Source organism: Podarcis pityusensis (assembly GCF_964106645.2).
Source record: "Podarcis pityusensis genome assembly, chromosome: 8".
Lineage (NCBI taxonomy): Eukaryota > Metazoa > Chordata > Lepidosauria > Squamata > Lacertidae > Podarcis > Podarcis pityusensis.
This window is the reverse complement of record NC_138033.1, coordinates 89,336,131-89,362,161: the sequence shown is the minus strand read 5'-3', so window position 1 is coordinate 89,362,161 and position 26,031 is coordinate 89,336,131. Positions and strand designations below refer to the sequence as shown.

At 46.6% G+C, this 26,031-nt stretch overlaps 1 protein-coding gene across 4 annotated transcripts in view; it reads right to left on the bottom strand.

Annotated features, from left to right (window-relative positions):
- Positions 1-26,031, bottom strand: part of ZMAT4 (zinc finger matrin-type 4) — a 237,808-nt gene that overhangs the window by 152,063 nt on the left and 59,714 nt on the right. For 3 of the 4 annotated variants that reach the window (XM_081016453.1, XM_081016454.1, XM_081016455.1), the window contains exon 2: positions 24,751-24,852. In XM_081016453.1, the coding sequence (XP_080872579.1) occupies positions 24,751-24,852 (102 nt within the window). Of the gene's footprint in view, positions 1-24,750; positions 24,856-26,031 lie in introns of all 4 variants that reach the window. The other variant, XM_081016452.1, reaches the window with a different exon arrangement.

Sequence of the window (26,031 nt, the reverse complement as noted above, 5' to 3'; positions counted from 1 at the left end):
CTGATCTGACGAGAAGGGTTAAAAACATTATTAAGTTGGAGTTACCATGAGTAAGAGACAATGTCAAGCAGGAGTTACCACGAGGAGATAAGGGAAATTACAGTTATAAATATGAAGAAGAGCTGCGGAAGGGCCATGGAAGTGACCTGAGGGCCTCGGACATAAGGTTACCGGGTTAGACTGATGGGAATAAGGACTGACAAATCCCGGAACCAGGAGGAAGGGACGTTGGATAAAGATTGGACTTGTCTATATCTTTCTTTTTCTCTTTTTTATTATTAGAATGTTTTATGAAGTTGATGAATGATAGAAAAATGTTGGAAGAAATTACCTGGCTTTAGTAAAGATGCATAAAGAATTATGAAAGAATATTATGATTATAAGAAGCTGGTAAGGTTAAGACTTAAGTTTTAAACTTTAAGGTTTATTTTATTATAGAAAGATAGGATTAAATTAGTCGAGGGTAATGTAATGATAGAATTTTATGAAATATGGAAAGGAAAGGATTTGCTGAGATAACTAATATCTAGAATACAAAGGAAGGGAGGAGGAGGAGGTCTATGAAAGAAGGCAATGACAGTTAAGGGTCTGAAAATAATGAACTTGTTTTGTTTTTGTTTTTCATTCTTTTTTCTGTATTTTCTATTTTCTTGTATTTTTACTTTTTGTACTTTTTGTTTTTGTGTAATTTTTGTATCCTTTGAAATTTTAATAAATATCATTTAAAAAAAAAAAAAAGCAATGACAAACCTAGACAACATCTTAAAAAGCAGAGACATCACCTTGCCAACAAAGGGCCGTATAGTTAAAGCCATGGTTTTCCCAGTAGTGATGTATGGAAGTGAGAGCTGGACCATAAAGAAGGCTGATCGCCAAAGAATTGATGCTTTTGAATTATGGTGCTGGAGGAGACTCTTGAGAGTCCCATGGACTGCAAGAAGATCAAACCTCTCCATTCTTAAGGAAATCAGCCCTAAGTGCTCACTGGAAGGACAGATCGTGAAGCTGAGGCTCCAATACTTTGGCCACCTCATGAGAAGAGAAGACTCCCTGGAAAAGACCCTGATGTTGGGAAAGATGGAGGGCACAAGGAGAAGGGGACGACAGAGGATGAGATGGTTGGATGGCGTTCTCGAAGCTACCAGCATGCGTTTGACCAAACTGCGGGAGGCAGTGGAAGACAGAAGTGCCTGGTGTGCTCTGGTCCATGGGGTCACAAAGAGTCGGACACGACTAAATGACTAAACAACAACATGAAGACTTACAACACCTTACAGAATTGACACCAAAGAAGGATGTTCTTCTCATTATAGGGGATTGGAATGCTAAAGTAGGGAATCAAGAGATAAAAGGAACAACTGGCAAGTTTGGCCTTGGAGTTCAAAACGAAGTAGGGCAAAGGCTAACAGAGTTCTGCCAAGAGAACAAGCTGGTCATCACAAACACTCTTTTCCAACAACACAAGAGACAACTCTACACATGGACATCACCAGATGGGCAGCATCGAAATCAGATTGATTATATTCTCTGCAGCCAAAGATGGAGAAGCTCTATACAGTCAGCAAAAACAAGACCTGGAGCTGACTGTGGCTCAGATCATCAGCTTCTTATAGCAAAGTTCAAGCTTAAACTGAAGAAAGTAGGCCGGTAAGATACAATCTAAATCAAATCCCTTATGATTTAGATTGTATCTTACCGTGGAAGTGGAAGTGAGGAACAGGTTTAAGGATTTAGATCTGGTGGACAGAGTGCCTGAAGAACTATGGATGGAGGCTCGTAACGTTATACAGGAGGCAGCAACGAAAACCATCCCAATGAAAAGGAAATGTAAGAAAGCAAAGTGGCTGTCCAACAAGGCCTTACAAATAGCGGGGGAGAGAAGGCAAGCAAAATGCGAGGGAGATAGTGAAAGATACAGGAAATTGAACGCAGATTTCCAAAAAATAGCAAGGAAAGACAAGAAGGCCTTCTTAAACGAGCAATGCAAAGAAATAGAGGAAAACAACAGAATGGGAAGAACCAGAGATCTGTTCAAGAAAATTGGAGATATGAAAGGAACATTTTGTACAAAGATTACCATAATAAAGGACAAAAGTGGTAAGGACCTAACAGAAGCAGAAGACATCAAGAAGAGGTGGCAAGAATACACAGAGGAATTAAACCAGAAAGATATGGATGTCTCGTACACCCCAGGTAGTGTGGTTGCTGACCTTGAGCCAGACATCCTGGAGAGTGAAGTCAAATGGGCCTTAGAAAGCACTGCAAATAACAAGGCCAGTGGAAGTGATGGTATTCCAGCTGAACTGTTTAAAATTTTAAAAGATGATGCTGTTAAGGTGCTACACTCAATATGCCAGCAAGTTTGGAAAACTCAGCAGTGGCCAGAGGATTGGAGAAGATCAGTCTACATCCCAATCCCAAAGAAGGGCAGTGCCAAAGAATGCGCCAACTACTGCACAATTGCACTCATTTCAGACGCTAGCAAGGTTATGCTTAAAATTCTACAAGGAAGGCTTAAGCAGTATGTGGACCGAGAACTCCCAGAAGTGCAAGCTGGATTTAGAAGAGGCAGAGGAACCAGAGACCAAATTGCAAACATGCGCTGGATTATGGAGAAAGCTAGAGAGTTCCAGAAAGACATCTACTCCTGCTTCATTGACTATGCAAAAGCCTTTGACTGTGTTGACCACAGCAAACTATGGCAATTTCTTAAAGAAATGGGAGTGCCTGATCACCTCATCTGTCTCCTGAGAAATCTCTATGTGAGGCAAGAAGCTACAGTTAGAACTGGATATGGAACAACTGATTGGTTCAAAATTGGGAAAGGAGTACGACAAGGCTGTATATTGTCTCCCTGCTTATTTAACTTATATGCAGAATTCATCATGCGAAAAGCTGGGCTGGATGAATCCCTAGCCGGAATTAAGATCGCTGGAAGAAATATCAACAACCTCAGATATGCAGATGACACAACCTTGATGGCAGAAAATGAGGAGGAATTAAAGAACCTTTTATTGAGGGTGAAAGAGGAGAGCACAAAATATGGTCTGAAGCAAAATATGGTCAAAAAAATGAAGATCACGGCCACTGGTCCCATCACCTCCTGGCAAATAGAAGGGGAAGAAATGGAGGCAGTGAGAGATTTTACTTTCTTGGGCTCCATGATCACTTCAGATGGTGACAGCAGCCACAAAATTAAAAGACGCCTGCTTCTTTGGAGAAAAGCAATGACAAACCTAGACAGCATCTTAAGGGCACAAGGAGAAGGGGACGACAGAGGATGAGATGGTTGGATGGCGTTCTCGAAGCTACCAGCATGAGTTTGACTAAACTGCGGGAGGCAGTGGAAGACAGAAGTGCCTGGCGTGCTCTGGTCCAGGGGGTCACGAAGAGTCGGACACGACTAAACGACTGAACAACAACAACAACAACTGCAAGGAAGAATCTGGTCCTTTGGCTCACAAGCAATGTCAGTTTCAAACCAAAATCAGAGTATTTAATTGAGCCAATGGGTCTTCTCAAACCACCATCAGTGTGGAAACCTTTAATGCTGCAGTTTTGCACAACTGATTAAATTAACAGCACCTGTGATTCTTGCTGTCTGATTCACTGATCCAGCTGGTTTGGAGAAAAGCAGCAAATTTCCAGTATGCTGAACAGGTGCTCTGAACAGCTTAAAGCAACACCATACGCACAGGCTTTTTCAGGCATTGCATTAGAGCAGAAGGAGGGAACCAGTAGCACTGGCCTAATTCCACGCAAGTGGCAGGATGGGGAGAACCAAGAAAAAGAGTTTGTGGAGAGAGGGCTGGGCTGGTCTGGGCTGGGCTGGGGTTGCCCTGGCAAATGTCCAGTTATCCAACAGATCAACCTTGAGAGAATGTGACCCTTGACAGAAAAACTGTCACTGCTCCTCACCCCCCATTATAGCAACAAGTTTCAGACTTTTCCCCAAAGGTCTATGGAGTTCTTGGACACTTACAAAGGCTTCTTGATAGCAATATCAGGAGTAGCAGATAGCGATGGGAGTCAAGTTCAATTCAGTTCGCATTTAAAAGCAAATGAACTTGCAATATATTAGGAGAAATTTGCATAAAATGCTGGTGAATTTTCATGAGGCCTTTCTTTTTAAATCACAAACTAATGCTGGAAATGTGAGGAATTGAATTTAAGATTGGAAAAATAAGAGAAACTACCCCTAATAACACTTCTAAATTTCTTTGGAAGATCTTGCCCATCTCTCCTGACCTTCTTTTCCAGTGCACAGTCACAACACAGCATTGGCTGTGTCAAAAGGAGCACTCATGCTTCAGGTGCTCTAACTCTGAGCTAGAGAACTCCCCTTGCCACAGAGGGGAGTCAGCCACATTCCTGGTCTAGCTTTCATCCTATGCTGCAGATGCTCCTCTTCGCCTTGGCCTTTGACACCTGTACATTTTAGGACCTACCCTATTCTTTTGTTTGTAAATTGTTTAACTGCTTTTAGTATTTTTTAAAAAATATATTTTTGCAACCTGCCCTAGGCTCTTATAGTGAAGGAGTGAAGGGCAGGTAAGAATCTAATAAAGACTGCTAGTCTTACTGCTAACAACAGCTGCTCCATTAAAAAAAACCCCCAGCTCACAAGCGTGCAAAATCACATCAGCTCCACAGTTTATGCACATGGTAGAACCACATGAGCACTGATGGCAAGGTAGCCAAGGCCACCAGCCCCAGCCAGGATGGCCAGTGGGCAGGAATGATGGGAGTGATAGTGCAACAACATTTGAAAGGCATTTGATTGGCTACCCCTGAGCTAGCCATCTTTATGGCTGAAATTCCATCTGGCAAGTGCCTCTTGCTAGTTCTTTATCAGTGTGGCAGTGGCCCATTTCCAGCACCAATTTTACAGGGGAGCAGCTGCACCTGCTTTCCTTAGCAACTTCCACATTTGTTGCTTGCCAGCTGCAAACTTCTCAATGGCACCCAGCATCTCTGTGTCACTTTAAAACCATGCAGACCATCACTTCCCTCTCTAGGTTTTTGTTGGACAGTTTTTGCTGCATGGCTGCTGCAGATGCCTAAGAAGCAAGCCATTCCATGTCTCCATGCCTCGTATTTTCATCAAAGCCCTTCCAAGCTCCTCCCTCAGACTCTGCACTAGTGGATGCCCATGAAGAGTCCATGTGTTTCCCTCACCTGGGCTGGATCTAGACACATCAAAGAAGCATTTCAGTTAAACGTGTTGTAAACTTTGTATGAGAAATTCGGTTGGCAAAAACAGAAAACAGCCCCATCTGGTGTCACAGTTTTATAATGCATATACAGCACATATGAAGCGCTTTTTCTATGCCAATGTAGCTGCATCCCTGTAATAAAAGGAGAGGGAGCAAACCACCAGAACAGAATTGCTGGTATCCTGCTTTGGGAAATATACAGTGGTACCTCAGGTTACAGACGCTTCAGGTTACAGACTCCGCTAACCCAGAAATAGTACCTCAGGTTAAGAACTTTGCTTCAGGATGAGAACAGAAATTGTGTGACTGTGGCACAGTGGCAGCAGGAGGCCCCATTAGCTAAAGTGGTGCTTCAGGTTAAGAACAGTTTCAGGTTAAGAATGGACCTCCAGAATGAATTCAGTTCTTAACCCAAGGTACCACTGTATAGTGAAAGTTGGTTGTATTCAATCAAAAGCCTGCCATGAGTCATAAATCTGTTATGGAAGGAGCATAACAGAGTACTCACAAGCCCATCAACATTCCCTGATGACTGTCTGGCTTTCTCTGCATTAATGGATTTATCTGCTTAATCACGGTCTCTGTTAGATCAAGAACAAGATGAAATAGCTACAGATGTCTCTGGAGTCATTCCGTTCCTGTTAACAGCCTGGAACATGGACGTCGGGGGTGGGGGGTGGGCAGTTGATCCCTTGGTGTATCTCTTCAATTAGCTTAGAGTAATCTTTTAATACAGATAACTGTTTTCTTCCTCCTGCTCCAGCATAGGCCAAACCCAGTCTTGGTAAGGAAATAAATGAGACTGAGCTCTGCTTCTTTCCCCACTCCAGCACTACCATCATTGAGCAGGGGAGCTCACCATTACCAGCCATGGATGCGATGATGATGATGAGGATCAGTGGCGTAGCGTGGGTTGTCAGCACCCGGGGCAAGGCAAGTAATTTGCGCCCCCTAACCCGTGGATTTTAGCATTCAAGTCTCTTCCACTAGATTAGTTAGTGCGAGCGCGCCCCCCCTCAGATGTTGCGCCCGGTGCGGCCGGCCCCCCCTGCACCCCCCACGCTACGCCACTGATGAGGATGATGATTTCATTTCCTCCATGTTTCTCAGCAGCAGCACAAAAGGCAAAGCTCCTCTAAAGTAGCCTGCCCGCCATTTTGCTCACCACATAATGCCTCAGATGTTGTGTCATACTGTGTAAAAATGGCAGCCCCCCACCTGGCTGTCATTTCTCCCTAGAGAGCCCTGGAACAGGTGTAGGGAATCTTTGCCTCTTGGTATGCTTGCTTGGGCTGATGGGCGTTGGAGTTCAACAATATCTGGAGGGCCAAAGGTGCCCCACTCCTGCCCTGGAACAACACTGCACCTCTTGAATTGTGAGGAGATGAAAATGGAGACTGGCCTGATGAAGAGAAAGTTTGCCGTGAGGGCCTCCATTGCCTAAGGTGGAGGCAAATAATAATAATAATAATAATAATAATAATAATAATAATAATAAATGCAAAGAGACACTAACCCATACCACAAGTAAAGGTAAACTCCTCTCAACTGCAAATAGTTTGTGAATTTCACCCTCCTGCCAGAAACACCTAGCTGTTTTTTGTGGGGAGGGAATATTCTCTTTGGGGAACTTTTTGTGGGATAACCAGCCTCATATAACCAACATGCTTAAGTTTAATGAATGCATGAAGATACGCATGATGCATAGAGGATGCTGTTCAGTCAGGCTTAGCTATGTCACTTCCCTTGGGAGGAAAGAGGCCATCAATCCTATTGTCCCTCCCCCAGTCTAGCTGAGAAACTCAGCGGGTGAAGAGATTTGAGCTGTTGTTCTAGCTGAACCACATGGCTCTTGAGTTCCTATACCAATAATCTAGGAACCTTTACCACTTTGTAACTAAGATGAATTCTACTGCCTGTGCAACTTTTTCTGAATGCTGTATGGAATAGCACATGAACCTGACCTTTTTATTATGCATTCATGATGAATTGTGCTCATGATGGTATTGGTGCAATTATACATGATCCTGTTCTCATGTTTATGCTTCAAAGGCTTTAAGGTGGACCTGTGGCTTCCTTTTCCAATCAGTGCACATCCCATAGTTTCCTGTTGAAATTCTGTAATTTTTTTAATGCCTCCAATATTCTGAGAGGGGTTTCTTGGTGCACAAAAGAGTGCTCCCCGAGGTGGCAATAATGTAACATTGAGGAAGAGTTGCAGAACAACTAATGAAACAAAATGATGTGTGGACAGTCCAGTAAAAATCCACCACTAACACACTATTTTTGCATCAATTGCATCTTACAAAAAAACCTCCACCAGTCTGGAGAGGCACCCTTAGCGCTAGTAACCAAGGATTTCAACATCTCTATCTCACACTGACAAGAGCTACCCTTCAGTTTTGAACATTTCTTCTGCTGTTTCAAAGTTATCCAGCTATAGACTCTTCCTCTGGCATCAATCTTTCAGTTTCAGGAATGTGATTCCTGCTTCTTGATCCTTAACACATTATTGCATCAACAGAAAATGGTACAACTCATTCATTTAGGCAGGAGAGGTTTTGCACGCCATTCTGTCTACAAATGGACAAGCCAAGTGCCAGGAGATTAACTCAAGGCTCATCAAAGCTATTCAGACATTGATCACGCTGCCAAAACTGATTGCCCAAAGTGTTCATATATGCCAAGACGAGGGCTCCCAGAGGCAGCACAAACTCAGGCACCAGCAAGAAAAGGACAGGAGGCCTTGCTTGTGTCTATGCAGAGAAGCAGCGTTCACATTTTAATTGACTTCCCATTCACATTCCCCAGAATTTTGGTCAGCCAACTGACAGCTGGATAGCATGAGCCAGGCGATCCCAAAATAACATACCTTTCAAAGTACACCTTCTCTCTCTCTCTCTCTCTCTCTCTCTCTCTCTCTGTATGTGTGTGTGTGTTTAAACCATAGCAAAATAAAATAGTAGCAATTTTTATACATGGTGTTGTTGTTTTAAATGGCACGAGAGGAAAATGTTAGAAGAGCAGTTTAAAGAACACATGTGTGCTTGAATAATTTGGCTCAGGGCTGAATCTGAATTTGCCTGAGTAATTTGCCTGTAGTATTTTTGCAAGGAGAGACTCAAGGCAGGCAGGAAGCTGCCTTCTGTGGAATCAGACCATTGGTTCATCTAGCTCAGAAGTGTTCTCAGAGCTCCCTGGACCCTGTCACAAGCAGAATAAATGCCATGTGAGTGCTGTGGACTTAGGGTTCCTGAGTCATGGAAGCTGTTCCGGATGGTTTTCCACTTCCCTCCAAGAAGGAGGTGTGCAGCTTCAGAGCATCCCATGGGGCCCATTTGGCCTCAGGGGCCCACAGAACCTTTGCTTTATTCTTTTCCATTTTGTTGTATTTTGTTTAATTCTCTATGTTTGTTAATATTGTATGGCAGGTTTTCAAGTTTTATGTACACCATCCTAAAACGCACCATCCTGAAATTCTCCTCCCACTCTGGAGTAACCCCCTGGGGGCCGGACTGGAGGCAAGTGGAGCCAAGGTCAAAAGTAGTCGGGATGCTCCCATTTCTACCTGCCTCTCCCCCCCCCTCGGGAACATTTTCTTCCTCACGCTTTCTGGTCCTCCTCTGCTATCTGCTTCTTTCTCTCTGCCAGACGCTCTCTCACTTTCTTCCACCCCCTTTTCCTCTTTCTGCCACGTCCTCCCCCATACCAGGCCACCCATATGACTTTGAGACCATCTTGGCTGCCTCTTACTGCAGCCCCAGGTCATGGAAGCTGAGGGCTTATCTGCACTTACCTTTGCTCTGCTCTTTCCAGGCACAGCCTGCAATTTCCCCATGAAAATATGCTCTTTAAAGCTCAATTAGAGTAAATCCATGGAAACCTGAATTGATGTTCGCTCCGATTCAGCTTTAAAGAGTGGGTTCTTGCAGAGAAAGTTTGGGGCAAAACAAATAAATAACTAAATGCTCAGACATGGTGCATTCAAGGGCAGACCTCTGCCTGGAAAAAGGAGGGCAAAAGCTAAGTGTGGAGCAACCCTCAGCTTCCACTCACCACCATCAACTACCCTGGTCAGGACTGGCAGCAGCAGCGGCAGAGACATTCTCTTCTTATGATAATATTTTATTCTCATGTTAATTATGCTGTTTTAAATGTGCATTTTATATCTGACTTCATTTAGTAATGTTGTCTTTTGAAACATTCTTCTACTCTGGATTGTTTTATTCAATGTTTTAGTGTGCTGTTAAACCACTTTTTATTTTTTCTGCGACCCATCCCCTCTGCAGGGAGGTGGGACCAATTCGGATGGTCCGCCCCCGCCACTTAATGGATCCAAATGGTTTCCAGAGAGTGGTAGGGAATGCTTTATCCCATGTTGATGGCCTTTCAGCTGATTCCCTGGTGGCCTGCTGGAATGTGGAGTTAACCAGGGCTATTGACTGTTTGGCTCCGAAGCGCCCTCTCCGATTGCATGGAGCCCGGACAGCCCCATGGTTTTCCACGGATCTGAGGGCAATGAAACAATCGTTGAGATGGCTAGAGCGCCGGTGGCGGATAACTCATTCTGAATCTGACCGGACACAGGTTAGAGCTCAACGTCGAGCCTACCAAGTGGCGATAGCGACGGCGAAGAAGAATTTCTTCACCGCCTCTATTGCATCTGCAGAAAACAGCAGCAGGAGACTTTTTCAGGTGGTTCACAATTTAGCGGAACCACCTGCAACATCGGGGCCCAGTACGGGCCACATGTTCTCCTGCAATGATTTTGCAAAGTTTTTTTGCAGATAAAATCGCTCAGATTCGGGAAGAAGTAGACTCCACCGTGGGAGCAGGGCCGGGGCGGGAGAGTGCTAGAGTTTTGTCTAGTCAAGTTGAGTGGGATCAATTCCAATCTGTTACCTCCGAGGATGTGGACAGGCTGCTTGGTTGAGTGAAACCAACCACCGGTCTCCTGGATCCTTGCCCATCCTGGCTTATAAAAGCTAGCCGGGAAGGACTGGGCGATGGGCTTCGTGGGGTGGTGAATGCTTCCCTCCATGAGGGAGCCTTCCCAGATCCGCTGAAAGAGGCGGTTATTAAACCGCTTCTTAAAAAACCATCTTTAGATGCAGCCACAATGGCCAACTATCGCCCAGTCTCAAATCTTCCATTCTTGGGCAAGGTGATTGAGCGAGCGGTTGCTGAACAACTCCAGGCACGCCTGGAAGAAGCGGACCATTTGGATCCCTTCCAGTCAGGATTCAGGCCTCATCATGGGACTGAAACTGCCTTGGTCACACTGATTGATGATCTCCGGCGGACTAGGGACAAAGGTGAGAGCTGTTTCCTAGTTCTGCTGGATCTCTCAGCGGCGTTTGATACCATCGACCATAACATCCTTCTGGACCGTCTTGAAGGGCTGGGAGCTGGGGGCACTGTCATACAGTGGTTCCGCTCCTTCCTCCTGGGCCGTGTTCAGAAAGTGGTGGGGAGGATGAGTGTTCAGACCCCTGGGCTCTCACTTGTGGGGTGCCTCAGGGTTCTGTCCTCTCCCCCATGCTTTTCAACATTTACATGCAGCCGCTGGGAGAGATCATCAGGAGGTTTGGGCTGGGTGTTCATCAGTATGCGGATGATACCCAGCTCTACCTCTCTTTTAAATCAGAACCAGTGAAGGCGGTGAAGGTCCTGTGTGAGTGTCTGGAGGCAGTTGGAGGATGGATGGCGGCTAACAGATTGAGGTTGAATCCTGACAAGACAGAAGTACTGTTTTTGGGGGACAGGAGGCAGGCAGGTGTGGAGGATTCCCTGGTCCTGAATGGGGTAACTGTGCCCCTGAAGGACCAGGTGCGCAGCCTGGGAGTCATTTTGGACTCACAGCTGTCCATGGAGGCACAGGTCAAATCTGTGTCCAGGGCAGCTGTTTATCAGCTCCATCTGGTACGTAGGCTGAGACCCTAACTGCCTGCGGACTGTCTCGCCAGAGTGGTGCATGCTCTGGTTATCTCCCGCTTGGACTACTGCAATGCACTCTACGTGGGGCTACTTTTGAAGGTGACTTGGAAACTACAACTAATCCAGAATGCGGCAGCTAGACTGGTGACTGGGGGCGGCCGCCGAGACCATATAACACCGGTCTTGAAAGGCCTACATTGGCTCCCAGTACGTTTCCGAGCACAATTCAAAGTGTTGGTGCTGACCTTTAAAGCCCTAAACGGCCTCGGTCCAGTATACCTGAAGAAGCGTCTCCACCCCCATCGTTCTGCCCGGACGCTGAGGTCCAGCGCCAAGGGCCTTCTGGCGGTTCCCTCATTGCGAGAAGCAAAGCTACAGGGAACCAGGCAGAGGGCCTTCTCGGTAGTGGCGCCCGCCCTGTGGAACGCCCTTCCAGCAGTTGTCAAAGCGATAAACAACTACCTGACATTCAGAAGACATCTTAAGGCAGCCCTGTTCAGGCAAGTTTTTAACGTGTGATATTTTACTGTATTTTTGGTTTCTATGGAAGCCGCCCAGAGTGGCTGGGGAGGCCCAGCCAGATGGGCGGGGTATAAATAAATTATTATTATTATTATTATTATTATTATTATTATTATTATTAAAAACAGTATGGAAATGAAAAATAATAATAATAATAATAATAATAATAATAATAATAAACAAAGGGCCACATGGAGCTTGATGTCCACAGCTTACCTACCTGTTATTCAATGCTTCTGCTCTCAGGCATTTTTCTACATAATGGCGGTGAATTTCAAATTCTCTTAGGCCCTGTCCTTGTTTGGAAGATAATGCTTTTGCCTGTCTTCCTCCCTCCTGAAATCTTCTTTATTTTTGGTTCTTCGGTTACAACAGTAGCCTTCAGACATACTTGCAGAGAGACCACATCCCAAATAAAGGAGAGAATGGTTGATACGAGATACTAGTGGGCTTGGGGTGGCACAAAGTTCTCAGCCCATGGTGCCTTCAGTTTTTTTAAAAAATGGGTACTTGGGGGTGCTCAAGAGATGTCCCTGCTGTGCCAAAGTTCCCAGATGAAGGACATTTGCACCCTAGCCCCAAATCCTCCTGGTGGAAGTGCCACATCAAACCCTCGAAGTGTCCCTATTTTCCAGGGATGTCCCTAATTTAGAGAAGCTTCTCCTGGTTTCTGATTTGATCTCGGAATGTCCCAGTTTTCCTTAGGATGTCCCTATTTTCATTGGAGAAATGTTGGAGGGAATGTCACATGATCCCCAAGAGCCAATCCAGGCAAAGATATGGCAGCTGCCATTAGTACTGGCACCAGGATTCTCTCAGTGTAGCCAATACTACACTACAAGGGAATACAATACAATACAATACAATACAATACAATACAATACAATACTACGAGGGAAGTAATAGTGCCACTGTATTCTGCTCTGGTCAGACCTCACCTGGAGTACTGTGTCCAGTTCTGGGCACCACAGTTCAAGAAGGACACTGACAAACTGGAACGTGTCCAGAGGAGGGCAACCAAAATGGTCAAAGGCCTGGAAACGATGCCTTATGAGGAACGGCTAAGGGAGCTGGGCATGTTTAGCCTGGAGAAGAGGAGGTTAAGGGGTGATATGATAGCCATGTTCAAATATATAAAAGGATGTCACATAGAGGAGGGAGAAAGCTCCAGAGAAGCGGACACGGAGCAATGGATCCAAACTACAAGAAAGAAGATTCCACCTAAACATTAGGAAGAACTTCCTGACAGTAAGAGCTGTTCAACAGTGGAATTTGCTGCCAAGGAGTGTGGTGGAGTCTCCTTCTTTGGAGGTCTTTAAGCAGAGGCTTGACAACCATATGTCAGGAGTGCTCTGATGGTGTTTCCTGCTTGGCAGGGGGTTGGACTCGATGGCCCTTGTGGTCTCTTCCAACTCTATGATTCTATGAATTCTATGATTCTATGAATACTGAGCAATAGACCACTGGTCTGACTCAGCATAAGCTTCCTATGTTGAGCCAGTGTAAAACAGTGTTTGGAGTGCAGGAGGGGCCCTGGGTGATCTGATTCAAAACTCCATCCAGCCCTAGGGAGATTTGGGGCCAGTCACTGCCTCTCAGCCTAACTTCCCTCACAGTGTTGTTGTGGATAAAATGGAGAAGGGAAGAATCGTGTGCACCCTCCTTGGAGGGAAAGTGGAATATAAATGCTTAAATAAATAAAAGTTCCTGCCTGCGTACCAAGCACATGTCATTCCAAATCCCCAGGCAACCTCATCCTTTCTTTAAAGCCTTCTAGGTTAGAGATATTTCCTACAGCTTTTCATGTGGATGAGAGATGAAATCCAATTGTCATTATTCCCAGAGACAAGCAGGAGGAGGAGGAGGACGACGGCTGTCACAAAGAGATGTCCCACAAGGGCAGCGTGTTGTTGCATGTCAGGTCAGAAGCAAAGATTTGCAGGAAACATTCTGATTCTTTTGTCAGCTCCTCATTGCATTTGCCTTTGGAAAATAAATATGACTATAATATCTGCAGGATTGTTGACAAATTATGACCAGAATCCATTCTGGCCCTACTAAAAGGCAATGTAGGCAGTTGCCCTAGATGGCAGTCTCTAGGCACCAATCAGACCGTCAGAGAGGGAGACAGATAGATCTGACCCATGGGGCACAATCCACCAAGCAGTCTCCTGGTGCAAGCCCCCTAGAAATGGCTGGCAGCATTGTTTCAATGAAGTCTACATGGGAGAAATTCCTGGCCCACTGCTCATCTGAAGCAGGTTTGTCAGTGTATTTGGCTAGACACTCTTACAAGCCTTCTCATGACCCTGTGCATTATTGTGAAGAGGTTTGTAAGCACGTTCAGCCACACATGAGTACAGACTTTCCTGCAGAGATGGAGTCCTCATGCCCGGTGAGCACTGGGAACATAAGGAAGAGCCTACTGGATCTGGCCAATGGCCCAGCTAGTCCAGCATCCTGCTCTCCCAGTGGTCAACCGGCTGCCTGTAGGATTGCTGCAAGCAGGATTCAAGCACAAGAGCCCTCTCCCCTCTTGTGGTTTCCAGCAACTCAGATTCAGAGGCATTGCTGCCACTGACCAAGCCATCTGACCAAGCCCTCTTGGAGGATTTGTCCAATCCTCTTGGAGGATTTGTCCAATCCTCTTTTAAAGTCATTCAAGGCGGTGGCCATCCCTGCCTCCTGTGGGGGCAACTGCCATGCTTTATGACCTGCGTGGTGGTGGTGGGGAATTATGCTGCCTCTTCCAAATTTAAGCCCTGATATATATTTTTAAACGCATGAAAAGGACTCTCATCAGTTCGTACATTTGTTCTGACAGAAGGCCAAGCAAGACATTTGGGGGCAGAAAAGAGCTTGTGACAAATAGATTTGTGTGACAAATGCAAGGTGGAGCAGAAAACACCTTCCTATGTTTCCCTTCTGGCAAATAATGCCCCACAAATGCACACTAAGATGGACAGGTCCATCCCAAAAGCTCACAACCATGGTTTCTAACTTGCCTATATTGCTAGGCATGTCATTGTTCAAGACACTGTGGGATGTGAAACACATAGCAGTCAAGTACAACATTCCTAGAATGGACATGCTAGGGGATGCTTTGTACGAGCCAGGAGAAAACTTCCTGTTTACTCCTGAGCTGGGACCGAACTCTCTCTGCACGTGACTAGATGTGGGTGTGGCCTAATCTGGGCAAGAAGGAGCACACGTTCTTCTTTTGCTCTCTTCTTCTCCATTTTGCTTTTCCATGTGTTAGCAGAGGTGACTGCTGACTTGGAACTAACTCCCTTATGGGATAGTTCTACATGTGTATATAGTTTTGTAACCTAAGTCTGCCTTCAGGGATCTAACTGTGAACTGAATGATTGTCAGTAAACTACTTTTATATTTGTTATGTATTGAAGTTCTCACCCTGGCCACCAGGAGTATCATGTATATAGTTTTCACTCAGGTCCACGTCAGTTACTTTAGGCGGGAAACCCTGGGTTGTTGTTGCTACAACGTTGACAGCTGGCTGCCTATAAAAGCAGGCCGGCTGAGCTGTTTGGTGTTCAATTCTGTTCCAGCTTACAAATAAAGAGCTGCTTTGGAGAAATCACTGCGTTGTCTGCTATGTCTACCCACTATTTAACACGGGCGATGAGGATGGGATCGATGGACATCAGAGCACAGCCAGATGTGGACATTCACTGAGCAGAATAACTGAGTGGAATCACTGAACAGAACCAATTCAGAGCTGACCGTTCTGGCTAGAGCACTGTGTTCCATCCATTGCCCTACAGGTTAGCATTGGAATCATGGCTTCACTCATGCCTCTACCGCCGTTTGCCCCAGACTCTGAATCATGGGACTCTTACCTCGCTCGGTTCGACTGCTACCTCCAAGCAAACGTGCTGACAGCAGTGTCTGAAACGCGTAAGCGAGGCCTCTTCCTCAGCCTTTGTGGCCCCGAATTGTTCGAGACGGCCCGAGCACTGGTTGCACCTTTAGCAGTCCAGGAAGCGCCCTGGGACACGATTCATGAGAAGCTCAGCAACCACTATGCGCCAAAGCCGTCCAAGATTGCTGCCCGCCATGCGTTCTACCACCGGAACCAGGCAGAGGGGGAGTCAATTAACAACTACACCACCGCTCTCCGGAAGGCCGCGCTGCACTGCAAGTTCCAAGACTTAGACGATGCCCTGATGGATCGAATCGTCTGGGACATCAGTCTGCAACGGCGTCTCCTCGCCAAGCCAGACCTAACGTTGCAGAAGGCTATTGAGGAGGCCGTGGCCTCAGAAGCTGCTGAACTCTCCGCCCAGGAAATCCGCAAGGCCAGTAGCCCGCGTCTTGCTAGGAAGCCTGTCCCAGTGCATCACGAAGAGGCCAGCAGTGACAAGGCATCCTCCAGTGAAGATGATGATGTGCACCAGACAAAGCGGGAGCACGGGAAGTTCAAACAGAAGTCAACGGGCCAATCAGAATGTGCCGGCTGTGGAGGCAATCATTCCCGTGCCAAGTGTCGGTTCAGAGACGCCATCTGTCGGTGATGTTCCAGGAGGGGTCACATCGCTAAGGTCTGTTGATCAGCTCCGTCCAACACCTCCCCCTTGCCATCTCACAAGTCCAAGTCTTCCCCCAAGTCAGCCAAGGGAAGCTGCTTCACTCTCACCTAGCCACTGCCCGTCCGGAACCATGATTGGCCAAACCGACTCGCCTACGCGTCGCAAGCTACACCATTCTTTCCGCTTGCCCGTTGCTGGATGGATGAAAGGGTGCCGTTAGGGCATGGCGGATGCCCAGTCCCAAAAGATACCGCTCAAACGTGCCTGACGTGAACTGCGGTCCGTTGTCAGAGACAAGGACATCAGGACACCCATGCGTTGCAAACAGGCCTCGCAGCACCCGGATGACAGCTTCGGTAGTGGTGGAGGGTATCAGGGCGACCTCCAGCCATTTGGAATAGGCGTCCACCACTACCATAAAGGTCCGGCCGTGAAAGGGGCCAGCCAGATCGATGTGCACCCTCGACCAGGGTGTCTTTGGCGTCTCCCAGGTGTGTCCCTTAGCTGCCGGTGGTGCAGGCCTCGACTCCTGGCACGCTTGACAGGCGGACACCCAGGCAGTGATGGCATCGTCCATATTAGGCCACCAGACGTAACACCGAGCCAACGCCTTCATTTTGACAATTCCCGGGTGGCCAACGTGCAGAGCCTCCAGGACGCGCTGACGGAGTCCCTGGGGAATCACGACGCGGTCTCCCCACAGCAGGCAGCCGCGATGAGCTGAGAGTTCATGTTGTCTGGTTGCGAAGGGCTGGAACTCCGATGCAACAGGCCCTTGTGGCCACCCCCTCCACACCCAGTTGAGCACCCGGCTGATGGTGCGATCCTGGGCAGATGCGGAGGCCACAGTGGAAGACCCGGCTCCAGCTTCATCGCTCCTTCTGATTGAGGATCTTCCGGCAGCGCCTGTATCGGCTGCCACTGTGGCCTCCGCATCTGCCCAGGATCGCACCATCAGCCGGGTGCTCAACTGGGTGTGGAGGGGGTGGCCACAAGGGCCTGTTGCATCGGAGTTCCAGCCCTTCGCAACCAGACAACATGAACTCTCAGCTCATCGCGGCTGCCTGCTGTGGGGAGACCGCGTCGTGATTCCCCAGGGACTCCGTCAGCGCGTCCTGGAGGCTCTGCACGTTGGCCACCCGGGAATTGTCAAAATGAAGGCGTTGGCTCGGTGTTACGTCTGGTGGCCTAATATGGACGATGCCATCACTGCCTGGGTGTCCGCCTGTCAAGCGTGCCAGGAGTCGAGGCCTGCACCACCGGCAGCTAAGGGACACACCTGGGAGACGCCAAAGACACCCTGGTCGAGGGTGCACATCGATCTGGCTGGCCCCTTTCACGGCCGGACCTTTATGGTAGTGGTGGACGCCTATTCCAAATGGCTGGAGGTCGCCCTGATGCCCTCCACCACTACCGAAGCTGTCATCCGGGTGCTGCGAGGCCTGTTTGCAACGCATGGGTGTCCTGATGTCCTTGTCTCTGACAACGGACCGCAGTTCACGTCAGGCACGTTTGAGCGGTATCTTTTGGGACTGGGCATCCGCCATGCCCTAACGGCACCCTTTCATCCATCCAGCAACGGGCAAGCGGAAAGAATGGTGCGCTCGACAAAAGAGGCACTGGCGCGCCTGGACCGGGGAGACTGGCATGAGCGGGTCGCCAAATACTTGTTCGTGCAACACATCACCCCTCATGCGGCCACAGGGAGGAGTCCTGCTGAACTGCTTATGGGCCGCCGCCTCAGGTCACCGCTCGACCGGCTACACCCAGACTTTGCCGTGGCTGAACCCCCAGGCTGTGCCAACGCACCACGGTCATTTGTCCCAGGAAACCAGGTCTTTGCCCGGAACTATGTGGGGGACATCCCTTGGGTGCCAGCCACAGTAGTGGGAGTCACTGGACCTCGCTCGTACCAGGTGGCACTCGAAGACGGACGCTTGTGGCGACGGCACATAGACCAGCTTAGGCGCAGGGTTGGGGACTTGGACACTACCGAGGTGCCCCCAACTGCGCTTGCGGCTCCAGAAGAGACACGTACAGATGGCGAGGCCCCACCTACACCTCCCTCGCAAGCTGCCAGCGTGGAGCCGAACCAAGCCGTTTCAGAACAGACTCAGACCACTCCACTTGCGGAGGCTCCACCCACAGCAGCGGATCCAGGGGAGTTGGTTCCAACGCCACCTAGGGTCGCACCACAGCCTCAGCGAGAACTGTGTGGCCCTCCGGACTTGGCTACCAGTCCCCGGCGGTCTGGCAGAGTTTCCAAGCGCCCAACTTATTTAAAGGACTATGTTGTTGGACAGGTATCACTGTTGGTCTAAGTATGGGAAATGTAACCGATATGCTTTTGTGCTTAATTGAACCATTACGCGTAGTGCTGTATATAAGGAAACCATTACGATTGTAACTAACGCCTTATCTCGGTGGGGAGGGGTGTTATGTAGTGTAGTTTCACCCTGGGCCAACAGGGGGATACTGTATATAGTTTTCACTCAGGTCCGCGTCTGTTATTTTAGGCGGGAACTCTGGGCTGTTGTGGTTACAATGTTGACAGCCGGCTGCCTATAAATACAGGCCGGCTGAGCTGTTCGCAGTCAGTTCTATTCCAGCTTACCATAATAAAGAGCTACTTGAAGAAATCGCTGTGCCGGCTGCTATGTCAACCCACGACTTAACAGTCACCGTGCTCATCGAAGGAGCTCCGTGTGACATGGAGATTGACAACGGGTCTGCCTTGTCCGTCGTATCCTGGAGCACCATCAAAAGACTCATGCCCAAGCTGTCCAAGAGGCAACTCGGCCCACACCGCATACATTTGAGAGACTATCAGGGAAATGGCATCCCCGTGGTAGGCGTTGGCCGGTTCCGGCTCACTTTCAAGAATTTTTCAGGCCTGCTCCGACTGGTGGTGGTCGAAGGCCTGTGGCCTAGCCTCCTAGGGCTAGACTGGTTTGAGGCCCTCAGCCTGGAAGTCACCGGCATCAACTGCATCTCTGACACAGAGGTTGATGGCCTAATCAAAGGCAGGAAACCCTGGGTTGTTGTTGCTACAATGTTGACAGCCGGCTGCCTTTTAAAAGCAGGCTGGCTGAGCTATTTGCTGCTCAGTTCTGTTCCAGCTTACAAATAAAGAGCTGCTTTGAAGAAATCACTGCATCGTCTGCTATGTCTACCCACTATTTAACAATATTGACTTTAATAACTTTGTCGTGTAAATTCTTTTTAAGAGGGACAAGAAGGGTTCTTACCAGGAATCTTATATAGAGAGGCTCAAACGAGCCCGGAACAAACAAACCGCTGTGTGTTTAAAGGGGAATGTTGAAACTGCTAAGATATAGAACTTGCTAACGCAAATTAGGAAGAATATCATTAAACAATATATCCTCTCTTGCCTCCCTGAACATTCCCCACAGACACAACATGCTCCTGAGAAATGGCTTGAGGAGGAAGAGAAAAGGAAGTGTTCTCTGTTAAGCCTCTGGTTCTCAGAGAGCAATTTCATTGGCAATAATGAAAGCACATTTCAAAGCTTTACCAGTGCAGATAGAGAAATGGGGGGGGGGGAGATGAACCTCATTGCCAACAGCTCCATTTTTTGAATACTGTAAGTGTGCGGCTCCTTTTGATACTGTAAGAGTGCCACTTACTCCTCACTTCATATGAGAAATGACTTTATAGGTCATTTTTAAAAAAATCAGTACATTCAAATTTTTGACACTGGGGGACAAAGTCAGAGAGAGAGTAAGGCAGCCCTTGCCAATTGGAGTGGGAAGGGATGAAAGAGGGACCAGGTGGATGGATTTGTTACAGAAGGAGGTGCTGGTAACTGTGGAGAAAGCAGAATGTTCTTTTAACTCTCAAACATGTTCTGCTTGGGCATCCATGCTTCCCTGACATGTACCAATTATTTCCAACAGCCACCTGTTAAGCAGTCTGTGAGTTTAGCTGCCTATCTTGGGAAGGAGATTAGTAACGCACATGTATTTTGATTTTTTGACAAAGGTTGGCCTGACATTTTTCTACCATCCTTCTCCCCTACACACCAGAGGCCATGGGAACACCCTTCCATGGAATCAGGTGGAGGAAGGGCTTCAGGGTGCCATTCAGAGTGCCAAGGTGCATCTAGGATACCAGGAAGCTCACCCATGCGGAGTTATTGCCGATTTGCAAGATTCAGGGTTTGGGGCGGTGGGGTTGCTTTTGGTATTTTGTCTTTCTGGGGAAAGTGTCATGACATCTCTATGTAATTTGCAGCCCATTTCTTTGCACTGAAATGAAAGGGGTGGGATAACAACAATGTAATTTACATAATTAAGTACGTATATTACATCAGCTATGGAAATTTGACACAGTGGACAGGGAGGCGAGTAAAGTCTTTGGCAGATGGTGAACTGCAGTGGAGCAGAAATGGTGTAGCACATTACCAACAGGCTGGAGCAGAAAACACCTTCCTCTTCTAAAAAAAGTTCTTTGTTCTTTAGAAACAACACATTTTTAAAAACTTGGTTGTTTATGTTTTTTACAAATCTCTTTGCCCCAGGGGTGTGGATTGGATACAACCACTGTCCTCCGTTGCTGAGGAGCTCAGGTGTGCTGTCACTGAGTTTCACTTTATAGGCAACTGCTGAAAGCATGAGAATTCTGCAAGCTGGAGAAAGGGAACACTTTATAGATGGCCTCCATAATAGGCATTACTAACTTTCTACCTGGGGGAAGCAAGGGGGAATGTAAATGCCTTTCTCTGGACCTGATTCCCCCCCCCACCCTACAAACTACCAATAAAAAGCCACTTATTAGTCCTGGTGGGAACAGAAGTGCCTTTCCTCCTGGTAATTCTCCCTCCTGGTAAACTTGGCAACAGATGCTTTCATTTCTTCAGGTGAGGATCCACCACCTCTGTTTTGCACAGAGAACCCTTTTGCACTCACTACTGGTGCTTCAGAAGCAAGCTCCTGTAGCTGTGGGGAAACCACAGAAAAGGCCACCCCCTAAATGCACATGGAGGAGGACATCCGTAGACACAGCATGGTATCTATGGGAGAAGGAGAAGGTCTTCCATTAGGCACTGTGGTCCCAAGCTGTGAAGAGATGGGATAACTCAGCTGGCGGTACATGAGACGCTTAATCTCAGAGTTGTGTGCTCTAAAAAGAGCTAGCTTTCTAAAAATTCCTGCATTGCAGGGGGTTGGACTTGATGACCCTCGTGGTCCCTTCCAACTCTATGATTCTATGAAATGGATCTGGAACTGAATCAGAAGCTAGCAGCAGATGGGTGTCCACTTCTTCATCCACAAGATGCCAGACTGAGATCAGGATGCATCACCCTCACCCCCCAATAAAATATTTGAGAGGGCTGCCCCCCAGGTGGATGGGCATTGCCATTTCAATGGTGTGTGTGTGCTGTATCATGTGACCTGGGCCCCCCACTATTTTCAAGCTGGCATCCCTGAGATGCAGGATAACTCTTTCTGCTGTTTCTCTAGCATCATCTGCGTAAAGAAAGGGAGGGTGGGTGGGTGAAAAACAGAGCCAGCAGGAATAGGGAGTGGATTCCACCACTGAGTGGAGGAAAAACCCACCCCCATTTCCACACACCTCCCCCAAGAAAATCCACATTGCTCAGGCAGAGCAGCAAAAATGGTAGCAGTCATTAGGCTTATTCTTGATAATGAAAACAAATCAGTGCTTTTTACAATGATTTGGCAGCAGAGAGCATTTGAGCAGAAAAACTGGTCGTGAGATTATAGCATTCTTCACTAAACTGTCCCCATGATGCGGGTCTGTTTCAGGTGGGGAGGTGAGGGTATCTTTCTTTCTTTCTCTCTCTCTTTAGCTGTCTTCCAAAACAGGAATAGCAGGCGTTGCTCTTAGAATTTGATACTTCCTTTGCAGCCAGAGCAGGGCTGGATGAACCATAAAGCAAAATAAGCAGGTGCTTAGGGCATCAAGGGAAGGGGGCACCACAGAAATTTTCCACTGCTGGATTTTTAACAGCAGAACAACTGTGCAACAAGGCAGGCTGGATGCCTTACCTCTGCTAAGTATAGAACCAGATGCATTACGTAAGATTAATTTTGAGGATCAGATCAAACACTTTGAAATTAGAAAAGTACAGACACCCCTGTTATTGCCTCTGCTGTGATTACAAAAGTTAGCCCCCCCCCTGCCCATTTGTATTTTACCCTTCCCCTTCCCTTCGTGGGCAATTCAGAGCAGAGAGAACAGGAGGTGCAAGCTGGCTTTGTCACAAGCTGCTGGTGTCCCAACATTAGCGTGAGCAGGCACTGCAGGGAGCAGAAGCCAGCACTCAGGCAGCTGGTGCGAGTTCCACAACCACAGCAATCCTGCTTCTTCCTCCGCTGTCATCCAGCTTGCCTCTCTGCCAACCCAATAAAAAGCTGCTGCTTACCACCATTCCACTTTGCCACAGGTGGATATGATTTGCATTCCAGCTGCCCAGAACCATCAACCAGAGATGGGTAAATCTGTCAATTTTGGTTTCTATCAGTTTTCAGTTCTCAGCATTTCTACATGAGATTTATTTTTAAAGTCAGTTGAAAATGATCAGCGTTTTGGCGCAAAATTCTCCTAATAGTTAATATTTATTTATATCCCCTCCCCAACCAGGATCCCATTTTATATACCCATTTCTTAATACAATTTTGCATAAAACACAACTTTTCCCATAGTGATTTCCCCCTAATATAATGTATTTTTGGCTGCTATTTGCACCAATATGTAGATGTTTATCCACAGTTTACCCTAGTATATACATTTTTACACACATTACTTGGTTGGATAATTGCACTGAGAAATTCATAGAAGTGCACATTTCAAAGGATGGTTTTGTTCTGGTTTACACATTATTTCAGAAAGTGTGAATTCGGTTCACCTTTGATTGCAAACTGAATCAAATTAGTCACCCCTACAGTCAAACGCCCTTTTGTTTCCATTAGTGTCACTCATCAATGACCAGTCTCTCCTCTGGGTCACATGACACCATCAATACAACATTCTAAGGGCTCCTTCCAAACACTTTCTCTTGGTCATATTGTTCTGAAGTTGCCAGGCAGACCAGGACAGGTTTGTGGAAACAGGAGGAGCAAAACATATAGAAACCCACTGCTCACACTTTGCAGGGACCCCTCGCTCAAGCCATGACCTGCTGATCATCAGGACAGACATGCTCTCAGTTGTATTATTACAATGAAGTCTGAAGTGTGTTGCTACATGTTTTATAGCCAGTTGATAACACCCTTTAACATGTATTTTAGCAGACAGTCACACAAAAACCATGAATGTATGTTTAGCCTGTGAATGTTTAACATTTATAATAGAAAGCTGAAAACATCTGACACACCATTGAGGATGAATGAGATATTCAGTTCAGTTGACATCTTAATGCAAAATTACATAATCTTCACTTTCCAAAACAATATGAAATGAAATGTAGCTATTCTTCAAAATTCATATATCTCCAAATTTTGCAATGGAATTTTCCAAACAAATAAACTTTCCAATTGCTTTAAATGCTCACCATCCCTAAACATACATCCCTGTACAATCCAGCATATACAGGGATGGAGCCAAATTTGCAGCACAATCCCAGGCTACCCAATTTAAGTTCTATTGAGCTTAATGGGGCTCACTTTCAGATGAATGGGCATTGGCTGCGAGGAGGAAGGCAGTTCAACTATCCACATCCAAATGCCAGCAGGATAGAAATGAGGCTGGAGGAAAAATCAGGAGGAATATCCAACTTTCCCTGCTGCATAAGGATGTGGCAGGAGACTGGGGTGGCTTTGGATCCTTTGGCACCCAGCCATTTCTCACCCCTCCCCTGGCACCCCACGGGCACACACACCCCTTTGGGCTCTCTTGTCACTGCTCAGATGCCAATTGGCCCAGGAGTTTAGAATTCACCATTGCATCTCATTCTCTGACGTTGCAGCCTCACACACAGCAGATATAAAATAATCTCTAATGTCAGAGCAGGATATCTGAGATTTCCCATGTTCCTGGGAGCCAGGGTCATAGAACTGTACCCAAATTTAGGTGACTTCAGTTCCCATTGAAAACAATGGGGCTTAGGTCATGATGAATAATTTGTCCCATTGATTTCGGTGGGACCTAAGACTGCTTACAGAGGCTGCTTACACATCACACATTTAGAGCACAATGCTTCCCACACAAAAAAATCCTGGGAACTATAATTTACCCCTCAAAGAGCTACAATTCCCAGCACCCCTAACAAGCTACAGTTCCCAAGACTCTTTGGTGGAAGTCATGTGCTTTAAATGTATGCTGTGTGCACAGCCTTACTCTGGATCCTACCCATTCTCCTTATTTTCTTTTTGTGGATCCAACAATAAGATTCTCACCCTGCTGCCCATTGAGAATGCCTATTCACAACAGCAATTGTACAAAGTTTGCACTGAGCAGTGGAAAATCAGAGATATTTGAGAGCACCCCTTACAGACCTCTTTGTAGCCCAGAGGTACTGCAGCCCTCCAGATGTTTCTTACCTCGTAATGAGCCACACGCTGCGATTCTGATATTAGCTGAGCGCTGCACACTTTGCAGTAGCTTTCTGTGAATAATTCCTGGTCAATATCTGATGACTTCATCTGCTTATAGGGAAAAAAGAAAGGAAAACAATAAAAAATATGTGAATCGTTGTTGTCGCTGTCTTACTTGCAGCAGTTATAAAATAGCATTTCACAAAGACCCAAGAAAAGAGCTGTGCAAATAACTTTTCTGAGGAAAAGTTGGAGATAAAATCAAAATTGTTGTTACAATTGAATTAGACTATTGGAAGAAAGTCTGTGCAATTATGTAGAATGTAGAATTGTAGCTGACACTCGAACTCAGGACACAAGGGAGAAACGTGCTAAGAGGAAGGCACACTTGGCAAACCCTCACTGTGATCAACTCCCACCAGGAAACCAATGTCCCCACTGCGGAAGGATGTGTGGGTCCATAATTGGCCTCCACAGTCACCTAAGGACTCATTGTTAAAATCCGTGTTTTTGGAAGACAATCTTACTCGGCTGTGAGGGATCGCCAAAGAAGAAGTCAGTCCGATCCATCTGAGAAGAACTTGCTTCTCGTAAGTGCTGAAGTACAGAATAGAGTGAAAATGAGCTTTAAATGTGAAAGTTACATTTTATGCTACTTCTGATTTCAGGATTGAGAATGTCATAGAACATGCTTTAAATCCCTCTTGCAAGTTAATGGATATGGATTTTTTGAATATGAGTGAAAGTCATTATACCAGTGGCTGCAAAAACAGAAGACAGGATCAAGATTGGAATTGCTGTATTTGGATTATAGATAAGACTATGCACAGGACCTAGGAATAATTATTTCCGGACGATCAGAACACAGGAAGTCACTAAATTTGTTTAATTTGGAATGTATAATTGGCTTTATAAATTGTATTATGATTTGGTATGATTTGACATTGTAATGTTGTTGTTTAGTCGTTTAGTCGTGTCCGATTCTTCGTGACCCCATTGTAATAATGTGGCCCATATTCATGACAAATTAATAAAAATTATATATTTTTTTAAAAGAGAATGTTATAGAACCATAGCATTGTGGACTTGGAAGGGACCCTGAGGATCATCTAGTCTAACCCCCTGCAATGCAAGAATCTCAACATGTGCCCCCCTCCCATCCAGTTTGAAACCATACTGGCCTCTAGCAGTTTTATTGCTATATGTCAGTGATGGCAAGCCTTTCAGAGACCAAGCGTCCAAACTGCAACCCAAAAACCACTTATTTAACGCAAAGTGTCAACACGG